Raw genomic sequence first — 11,150 nt, 5'->3', positions numbered from 1 at the left:
ACTTCAAAAATAATTCACAGTTTTAATTCAGTGACCTGAAATAAATATATATATATATATATATTTATTATAAACATATATATATATATATATATTTATTATAAATATATATATATATATATATATATATATATATATATATATATATATATATATATATATATATATATATATATATATACATATATATCTTCTTCAAGTTTCAAGTCAACCAGATGAAAATTGCGGATTTTAGAAATACCAACTTTGTTGTTGACCTTGGGCCTCTGCTGACCTTTTGGTCCATGTTGACCTCAAAAATAATTGCTTGGTTGAATTAATTAACCTGAAATATAAATCCTCTGCAAATTTTAAGTCGATCAATGAAAATTGGGGATTTTAGAAATCTCCCCAAAGTTGTTGACCTTTGCCCTATGTTGACCCTATGACCTTTTGACCTCAAAAACAACAGGCTTCATACTTTTGACAAACTCTACCAATTGATGAAGCTTCGTGAAGATCGGCTTAAAATTGTGACCTGTAGGCGATAAACAAACAAACAGACAGAATAACAATATTGACGAACCAATTTACTTGAAAAGTATTCGATTTTGCACGTAACAAACAAACAGACAGAAAGAGGTGAAAACAACCTCCTTCGCCTTTTGTTGCGGGGTAAATGAAAGGAATGAAACGGTTGCAAGTCCAGCATGACCCATGAGGTTTAGAAAGCTTCCTGCTTGGTGAGATACTCAATCTTCAAACCAAGATTTTGAGAGATATTCAGGTTCCTATGACAACAGCAAAGTAAATGTTAAACGCTCATACATCGATTCGTGTGTGTGTGTGTGTCTCCTCCATAAATCGAAAATAATAAATCCCAGCATCATGAAACTGTGCATGCAAACAAAGTGAACTCCAAGGAAGTGCAAGAGTGAAAATTGGTTGTTTCAGTTCATTTAAACACCCGTTTTGAAGAGAATGAATTAATGTCCTTTTTAAATTATATCCTTAATCAGGCGATCCTCGGCCACCTCACTCTGGGGTGTAAAGACTTTTCCTGGGTAACCTTGTTGGGGTCTGAAGCCGCCATGTTTTTTGGCCTGCTCAACCATGCCCTGACTTGGAACAGCCCGCAACGATTTGTTAACGATAACGGTTTTTCTTTCACTTTCCTCACTCATATTATCGAATACCTGTTCATCACAGGTACGAATCACCGTGCACATCGCTTTTGTAAGTACTGTAGTTTTCACATTTGGAGCTTGGAGTGATTTCATGCATTATGATACGATTTTCCACGATCTACTCTCACAGCCGAAGTAAAGTACATCATCAAACTATTATTTCGGTTTTGAGGATCCGATATCGTTCGGACTAAATAAGTGTTGAAATCTGTTGTGAACTCTGATAATTTAAAGAAATAAAGAGTCTTATAACTAAGCCGATATACCTATTTACTTCAAGCAAGCAAGGCTGTGTTCCCTCCTCAAGCGATACACAGGAAAATGTGAAATTTCCAAATCATTAAACTTATCTTTTTCTCCTGTTTGGAGAATTATATTGAGTGAACAAAAAATGCAGGAAAGTGGCAAAAATTAACCAGTTTCATTGAGCTTTATGAGTCAATACATTCATTGCTCGACCTCACGCCATGTCCCCCACAGGGGCTGCCTTTCTATTGCGTCTGACAGATTTGTGTCTTTGTTTTAGGATATTTTGCGAGATGCTCTGCAGGGAATCAAAGCAACTCTGGTAAAAAATGGACATTTCAAAAAAAGTAATGACGTTTGCGTGGACCCCGAACAGATGTACCAATTGACGCATACACAGATGAGCATGCAGATGGTGGATTGTCTGCAATATTTATTTCACGGGCGATTGAATTTGCGATGTCGCCATGGTTGTTCTTCATTCAGCTGCAACTCTTTTGTGGATAAAGTCATTAATTGAATGAATTCATTCTATTTCATTCACTGCTGTGTGCACAGTGAAGACTGGCTTTAAAGTTAAAGGTATCCTGTATGATATGCAGCAACAACCTGGCCAACCGTTCCTTATCAAGCATTTCATTGGATTGCATGCATGAGCACTTAAACCACATACTGATCTCCTTACAGTCGATGGTAGTCCTGCGCTATGTCCTTCTGAGCGATTCGTTCATTCAGTGAGGAAGCTTTTGCCCGCCACCTCATTCAGAGCGAGTGGTTTATGCTCTGCTGCCCTGAGCGAGTGGTGCATGCTCTGCTGCCCTGAACATGTGGTTCCTGCTCTGACACCCTAAGTGAGTGCTTCGTTCCGCGTCGCCCTGAGCGAGTTCTGAAATATCACCCGATTTTCGAGCCGTTTTCCATATTAACCTATTTTCGAAATTGCAGAGCAAAATTTTTTTTCCACACGTAAGACACAGCTGTTTCTGAAGCTTAATGTTTGTGAACATATCCCTGAAACATCTATAAAAAGTAAACATAAATGCAAAATTATTTTTCGGTGAAAGCAACTCGAGGTTTTTGGGACGTTACCAAAATCATCCATGTGTGGGTGTGTGTCTGTGTGTGTCTGTGTGTGTGTGTGTGTGTGTTTTTGTGTGTGTTGTTGATAAAGCATTTCTCCTCTCCCTCTCTCCCTCTCTCCCTCTCTACCTCTCTCTCTGTGTCCCATCTTTGCTCGACTCCCTCCCAAGACAGTGCAGCACCCTCCTCCCACATCTCTCTCACTCTCCCGCTTCCTTCTCTCTCTTTCTGTCTGTCTCTAGACATATCCGGACGGTGGTTATGTCTGGATGGTGTTTGTCTCTTGACGTGTCCGGGCAGGGTTTTTGTCTGCACGTGTCCAAGCGGTGTTTGTCTCTGGACTTGTCTGGGTGGTGTTTGTCTCCGGATGTGTCTGGGCCGTGTTTGTCTCCAGACGTGTCCGGGCAGTGTATGTCTCCCGGCGTCTCCAAGCCGTGTTTGTCTCTATCAGCTTGGCTCCAGACACATCTGGAGTTTTTCTCTGGACGCTTCTGGGTGGTAATTATTGCTCCACCGCACGTCTGACTTTCCTTCCTCTCACCTCACACTGTTTTGCCTTCCCCATCCCTCCTCCCTCCTCCCTCCTTGCTCCTCCTCCCTCCTCTCTCCTCTCTCTCTCTCTCTCTCTCTCTCTCTCTCTCTCTCTCTCTCTCTGTGTCCCATCTATGCTCTCATTCTCCCCCTTCCTTCTCTCGCTTTCTGTCTGTCTCTGGACATATCCGCACGATGGTTATGTCTGGATGCCGTTTGTCTCTTGATGTGTCTGGGCAGGGTTTTTATCTGGACGTGTCCAAGCGGGGTTTGTCTCCAGGCGTGTCCGGGTGGTATTTGTCTCCGGACGTGTCTGGATGGTGTTTGTCTCCGGATGCGTCTGGGTGATGTTTGTCTCCGGACCTGTCTGGGTGGTGTTTGTCTCCGGACGTGTCTGGGCGGCGTTTGTCTCCGGACGTGTCGAAGCAGTGTTTGTCTCTCTCAGCTTGGCTCCAGACACGTCTGGATTTTTTTTCTCTGGACGCTTCTGGGTGGTAATTATTGCTCCACCACACATCTGCCTTCCCTTCCTCTCACCTCACACTGTCTTCCCCTCCCCATCCCTCTTTGCTCCTCCTCCTTCTTCTCTCTTTCTCTGTCTTTCTCTCTCTTTCTCTCTCTTTCTCTCTCTCTCTCTCTCTTTCTCTTTCTCTCTCTTTCTCTTTCTCTCTTTTTCTCTCTCTCTCTTTCTCTCTCTCTCTCTTTCTCTCTCTCTCTTTCTCTTTCTCTCTCTCCCTTTCTCTCTCTCTCTTTCTCTCTCTTTCTCTCTCTCTTTCTCTCTCTCTTTCTCTTTCTCTCTCTCTCTCTCTCTCTCTCTCTCTCTCTCTCTCTCTCTCTCTCTCTCTCTCTCTCTCTCTCTCTCTCTCTCTCTCTCTCTCTCTCTCTCTCTCTCTCTCTCTCTCTCTCTCTCTCTCTTTCTCCCTCTTTCTCCCTCTTTCTCCCTCTTTCTCCTTCTTTCTCCCTCTTTCCCCCTCTTTCTCCCTCTTTCTCCCTCTTTCACCCTCTTTATCCCTCTTCCCCCCTATTTTTCTCCCTCCCCCTTTAGTATTCCCATCAGTGAAATGATGGGTGGTATTGACTTGAACTCCAACATAACGGAAACCACAATTTTAACATTAACAGATCAATTTCTAAACTCAATTCCAATGCTGGCCTCACCCCATTAATTGCCCCATCCACACCCTTTTTGAATCTTTCCCTTACAAACCCCAGAAAACATAAACATTTTTTCTTCATCTCTTTTTATGGAGAGGTTTTATTGTGCAGAAATTAAAAAAGAAAGTTAATCAGTTGAGACATTTGAAGGACATTACCATAAAACAGACTAAAAGAAAACCACACGGCTTTCAGTTCAGTGTTCAGCTCTCCAGTTGGAGGTTGCAGAGTCAAAGGCAGAGCCGCTGAGGCTGTTTCAGAATCCTCTTCATCAACATCTGTGATCGTGAGACGAGTTCGTGTTCTTCTTCTTCTTTGCACAAATGAGCAAAGAGAGTGGACAAAGTCTGTTTGCCGACATAACACAGGGTCCATCGAATAGATAAATGCCACTTCTGGTATTCAGAGATGTGATGAACTTCGTCCTCTCCTCAATATTTGAATGCATCACTTGAACGCAAAGATATGAGGAACAAATCAAAAGATGCATCTCAAACATGTATCTCGCTGTTTGTCCAAGAGTGATTTTCACCTCTCGACACCTGATTCCTGCAGTTAAGAAGGATGTTCTGCCTGCCTTAAAATTTAGCAATACCAGTACAGGCCCATAGGTGCGGGCCCGTAGGTGCGTAAACGACGACTGGATTGGGGCATTATTTCAATTAGAATGGACCAACCGTATCATAAATGGCCATAACTTGGGAAACATACTCAGGTCCCCAGCGTCAATTGTGACGTCGTATCAAACGAAGAAAAATTGTGTTGTCCTGTCATTGGTCGACAGATAAATGGCCGTAACTTGGGAACCGCTCATCCGATTAATATCAAACCTTGAAAAGCACATCCGCGGGGCCCCGGCAATATTCCTGGCAAGTTTCACTCAGATCGGACCGTCGATTGTGCAAATAAATAAATAAATAAATTAACATTAATTCTGACGTCATTCGTGACGTCATAGCACCGTGCCTTGAAATTGGACGACAGATAAATAGCCTTAACTTGGGAACCGCTGGTCCGATCGATATCAAACCTCGAAAAGGAACATCTGCGGGGCCCCGGCAATATTCCTGGCACGTATCAATCCGATCGGACAGGCGGTCGTCGAGAAACGGCGGTCACAGTCAGACAGACAGACACACACACACACACACACACACACACACACACACACACACACACACACACACACACACACACACACACACACACACACACACACACACACACACACAGATTGCTGGAATTATAGATACATTATTTATGAGTTCAAGTGCCGGTGTGATGTTGGTATGGAGGCAGAACTGCCCAGATTCCAACTGACAGAATCAAACATCACGTCCCTTTGTCCATCAGGAAAAACACTATTGGTCCGCGAATACAGCCGGTACGGGCTTGAAGGAAGGTCCCAGCATCAATCCCAACATCATCTGCATCTGCTATTGGACAGCATTTCATTGAGAATGCAAACAGTGTTGAACATTATAATGTGGATGCATTCAAGATATTGATGTTGATCATCTCCATACTGATGGAGCACATACAAATACACAAAGTGTTTCTTTTATATCATAAGTACAGTACTGCACAATAAAACCTTATTTCAAGATTTTAAGAATGAATGCTTTCCTGGTGAGGGGTAAAACGACTTTCAGGCCAACCTGTTCACAAATATTACAATCCATGATATAATTACATGGAATACATGGGATGATGATACAATGAAAACTGAAATGGGTTCGTTTGGAACGCAATGGGGTTGCCATGACAACAATGCTTGCAGCATCACAAAGACCATCGTCGCGATGCATTGTGTGTTCACCTTTTTGAACATTTCGACCATTCTGCCACATTCGCTGCTACGATGTGGTCCTTCCTTGTTGTGCTCTTGAGTTTTTTCAAAGAATTTCAAGAGGATATGTTTCCGGCACACCTGCAAGTGCGTCCAGGAATCTGGAGTATAAGGAACTCTTACCAGGTAAGTGGGAAACAAAGAGAAAGACCGTCCCTGATGGACGGAGGGTAAAGGTTTAAAGATCCCATTAATGAGAATGAAAAGGAAGTTAAAGGAACTGAGCAGATTGTGATATTCATGAAATTATGAATGTTTGATTATGATGTGAACAAATGTTCTCTTAAATCTTGCTACAAGGAAACCACACCTGTTCTGGAATGATTGATCCGTTTGCTGGGCGTGTGGTCAGAACGTCGTGTTTCAACTTCAGTTTGAGAGGATCCTATTTAAGGATTGTTATGAAGGAAATTGATTCCTGTTTTCATTGAAGTCACATTAATTTATTAAACTTGTTATATCCGTGTCCACAGATCTTTGGGGAAGGTTCCATCGTCGGTCCGATGGACGTTGGACAACTCGTGTCGCTTTGGGGGAGATTTGAATTTGCTGTTGGGATCATCTCCATGGTGATACTTATCATCAACTCGCTTTGTGCGATTTATTTATGGATGAACAAACGGTTCCGGTAAAACTCTTCACAAGTCTTCTTTTTATTATTGATCTTCAAATTAAAAACAGCAAACTATGATCCCGATGGACCTCTCTCCTGATGAATATGTTATTATTGGAGTTTATATATCTGGTGGTGCTCTGATTGATACATTTGTGCTACATAGAGAAATGTTCTCTCAAACGAAGTTCTGGTTTTTCTTGTGTGTTTACAGAAAGGAGAAGAAAGTTGATGGAGAAGATGAGTCTGATGGGGAGGATGAAGATGTGGAAGATGTGGAAGATGATGATGATGACAGATTTGATTCAGAAGACGACGGATGTGATTGCGACGATGACGACGAATGTGAATGTGACGATGTTGACGACGAATGTGATTGTGACGATGTTGACGACGAATGTGATTGCGACGATGATGATGGATGTGATTGTGACGATGACGATGACGGATGTCATTGTGAGGATGGGGATGATGAATGTATTTGTTCCGATGACAATTTTAATTGAGGACAGGAACACCAGGTTCACAGGTGAGGAGGGGGAGAGGCTCTATTTTGTGTTGTAAAACTTCCAGGAATCTGATTTCATTTCAGTTGTAGTTTTTCCAAGTAGTTTTCCATCAGATAAGGTCACCAGCACAGTTTACCACCCTCTGGGTGGGACGAGTTTGCATATCACCTGCTGAAAAGAATAGACTGTGTTGCAAAAAGACTATTTTGATGTTTGTGTGTGTGTTTGTGTGTGTGTGTGTGTGTGTGTGTGTGTGTGTGTGTGTGTGTGTGTGTGTGTGTGTGTGTGTGTGTGTGTGTGTGTGTGTGTGTTAAGGGTTCTGAAGTGGTCGAAGCAGTTCAAACGGTGTCAAGGTCATACGGCTCTTTCAAAAAAAGGGATCAAAATGGATCTATGTGGTCTCAACGGGTCTGAAGGATCTGCGAGTATAAATGTCAAAGAGGTCAAAAGATGCACAGGAGTTTAAAGGGTCGTGTGGGGTCTAAAGTTCTTCCGGGTAAACAGGGTCAAAAGGAGCAACAGCAACAATAGAATCAGCACGGTGTTGAGGGGATGCAGGAAAAGCAGAACCCTCATTGTGATCACAGGCTGAAACAGCAACACAAGCAACATGTTACTGAAGGGCTGCAACAGCAACAGCAGAAACATCACGGTGTTGACAGGTCATACCACATGCCGGACCTTCAACAGGTAAGCACTCTTCTATACTTTGGACAGTTGGGGTGAACACACTCGGTGCAAAGACAGCAAATCCCAAGATCGGGACGTTTCGCTGAACTTCATTTTGGCAGTTGTTCTTTTTTAGACATTGCTGTTCATACTTCCTTCGATGAAGAAGACTGTTCTTAATTGTGGAGATAATTGTCATTATAACTTTGGTGCGAAGGTAACTTATTGACAGAGTCATCACTATGCAGGTTAAATCACAAGAAGTTTTACTTCCCTCGACTGGATTATTCACCTTTTCGTCGTTACCTGTTCCATCAGTGTATTCCCTTCTGTGCCCTTTCCTGAACAAGTTATCAAACTCATGAAGATATAAATTTATTTAATCTTTTATATTTTTATTGTTTTTTTTTTCCAAAGACCTCTCAGAAGAGGTGCTCGTTAACTCTCCTCCACCCCCTCGAATGAAACCATCTTCCAGGTTGGAACGTAAGTTGCGAAGATTCTTGCCTTACATTACAAATTATTCCAAACTTTGTATAAACTGCATGTTCTTCACTCCCATCATATCCCATTCTGTCTGTGTCTCAGAAGCGTTTGGAACAAACGAATGTTTTGTGTACTCTTCGCCAGACAAGAACCAAACAGATCATAAAGTTGGTGAAAGTCTGCCGTGAGTGTTAATGTATCCGTATATAATTAATTGTGTGCAACTGCATGATCATTATAATTCATTCAATCGATGAAGGTTTGTAAAAAAAAATCGATTCAATTAAATTTATTCATTAAATCGATGAATGTTGGTGTTTCAATTGAAGCATGTTGGATGTCACGCGGCAGTTTTCCAGCTTCTTCCTCATTTCCTCATCTGCCGTGACCAAGGCGAGTGGATTCTTCCCAAAACGTCGCCTTTACCGATGAGTTGTAAGTTCAGTTTTTTCAATAATAAACTTTTACTGCATTAAAATTAATTGTTTGAAAAACGTTAATTAATATCCAGTGGGACTTTGTGATGAAGAAAGTGAAGATATGAAATTGAAGGCAAAAGGGAAGGAAAATTGACTTGAGATGCAGAGAATAGTGTTTCCAAGATTGTGTAAGAAGGCATTATCATGATGAACATTATGATTGCGGTGATATACAGTGGTTTTCACTTCCTTCAGCTGATGTGTGTGCAGAGACCCAGAAAACGAGTTCTGCCTTGACCCAGCATATCAATTCTACCTTGATGATCCATGAAATTTGGGAAAATCAGGAGAAGAGTTCTACCTTGAGGGCGCAAAATATGAGACCGACCTTCTCGACTCGCAAAATGAGTTCTGTCTTGGAGACCTTTGGAGTTCCAAACCAATCTTTCCATGTCATTCTTGGTTGGATGGTGCTTGATGAGTGGTCGGTTCAGTTGATTAAAAATTAATGGTTATATCTTATTTAATTCGATATTAGTCATGTAATGTATTTATTTATTCTTTTTCAGCAATATCAAGAAAGTGCTGGGAAGACCTGAGATTTCCTGAGACAAATTTACAATATATCTCTTCCTTTCCACTTCTTCAAACTTGAAACAACTGAAACTTCATTCTTCAGATGGAACTGGAAGAAAAAAACCAAAACTTTGTTGAGTTGAAAAATTGTGTTGACCTTGTACGATTATTGAACTGCTCAAAAAAAAAAATTAAACTGTTTTAAATATCATAAATCGTTGAGTTTTTAGATCCTCGTGGAGGATCTCTACGTCTGACTCGCGTTGTTGTTCTTCATCTTCTTCTTGTGGACATTTTTGTTTCACAGCCTTCAGTTTTCATCGAAACTTCCTGAAACTTGAGATTTTTTATGTAAAAATACCCTGCGCAGACAGTAACCGTCTACAATTTTGAAAATTCCTCAAAGAAAAAAAAGTAATGACGTCAAAATATCTCCGCTAATGGAAATCGCCTAAAAAATTATCTCCGAAACTAGGCAAGCTTTTTCAATTCTGTTTAAGGGAATCAAACAGGGCATTAGCAGAGATGAAATACTACACATATGATACATCACTATGACGTCATATCAATTTTTATGTCGTCATTCCTATTTTTTGTTTCGCAACCCAGAGTTTTCATCAGATCTTCATGAAACTTGCCATGTAAATGCAGAAAGCCCACAAGCAGGCAGTCACCATCTCAGATTTTGGAAATTCTTCTGAGGAAAAAAAGTTGACGTCATAATATCACCTCCAATGGAAATCGCCTATACCATTATCTCCGAAACTAGGCAAGCTGTTTGAATTTTGTTTGCGGGAATCAAGCCGGGCATTATCACAGATAATTAATTTATTCCAAATCTGATACATCACAATGATGTCATATTCGTTTTTATGATGTCATCATTAAGAGAACGAAGATCTGAGCTCGTTTGAGCTTGTTTGTTTCACAGCCTACAGTTTTCATCGAAACTTCCTGAAACTTGGCAGATACATGTAAAAATACCCTGCGCAGACAGTAACCATCTCCGATTTTGAAAATTCTTCCGAGAAAAAAAAGTTATGACGTCAAAATATCTCCGCTAATGGAAATTGCCTAATAAATTATCTCCGAAACCAGGCAAGCTTTTTGAATTCTGTTTGTGGGAATCGAACAGGACATTAGCACAGATGAGTTACCGCACATATGATGCATCACTATGACGTCATATCAATTTTTATAACGTTATTCCTATTTTTTGATATTTTTTGTTTCACAACCCAGAGTTTTCATCGGATCTTCGTGAAACTTGCCATGTATATGCAGAAAGCCCACCCGCGGGCAGTAAGCATCTCCGATTTTGGAAATTCTTCCGAGAAAAAAAGTAGACGTCATAATATCGCCGCGAATGGAAATCGCCGATACCATTATCTCCGAAACTCGGCAAGCTGTTTGAATGTTGTTTGTGGCAATCAAGCCAGGCTTCAGCACAGAAAATTTATCGCAAACCTGATACATCACAATGACGTCATATTCGTTTATATTGGTTTTTATGACGTCATCATTAAGAGTACGAGGATCTTCGCTCATTTGAGCTTGTTTCTTTTTAAAAAAAATTGTGTAAAAATGATTAATGATCTTGGGATTAGAGTTGGGTTGGGTTTGGGATATGAAGGTGAGGGTTTGGGTTTTAGGTGTGAAGGTTAGGGTTTGGGTTTGGGGTATGAAGGTTGTGGTTTGGGTTTTAATGTGAGGGTTGGGGTTGGATTTGGGGATATTAGGGTTTGGTTTTTCATGTGAAGGTAGGGTTTGGGTTTGGGGTGTGAGGGGTTAAAAAATAATAATTGTATACCTTGTCGAGGTTCGTATGAGAGCGAACACACAACACACAGC

The 11,150-nt window shown here is 41.1% G+C and overlaps 1 protein-coding gene across 1 annotated transcript; it reads left to right on the top strand.

Moving 5' to 3' along the window:
• Positions 1 to 6,268: 6,268 nt before the first annotated feature.
• Positions 6,269 to 7,238, top strand: LOC147020298 (uncharacterized). The gene is made up of 2 exons (XM_085896712.1): positions 6,269 to 6,655; positions 6,855 to 7,238. Exons 1-2 carry the CDS (start codon positions 6,531 to 6,533, stop codon positions 7,144 to 7,146), a joined length of 417 nt encoding a protein of 138 aa, XP_085752838.1. The 5' UTR covers positions 6,269 to 6,530; the 3' UTR covers positions 7,147 to 7,238.
• Positions 7,239 to 11,150: the final 3,912 nt, after the last annotated feature.

The sequence above is a fragment of the Eptatretus burgeri genome, chromosome 9, assembly GCF_056783735.1.
Source record: "Eptatretus burgeri isolate ZD-2024b chromosome 9, Ebu_testis_v1, whole genome shotgun sequence".
Classification (NCBI taxonomy): Eukaryota; Metazoa; Chordata; class Myxini; order Myxiniformes; family Myxinidae; genus Eptatretus; species Eptatretus burgeri.
This window is presented reverse-complemented; position numbering and strand designations above follow the sequence as displayed.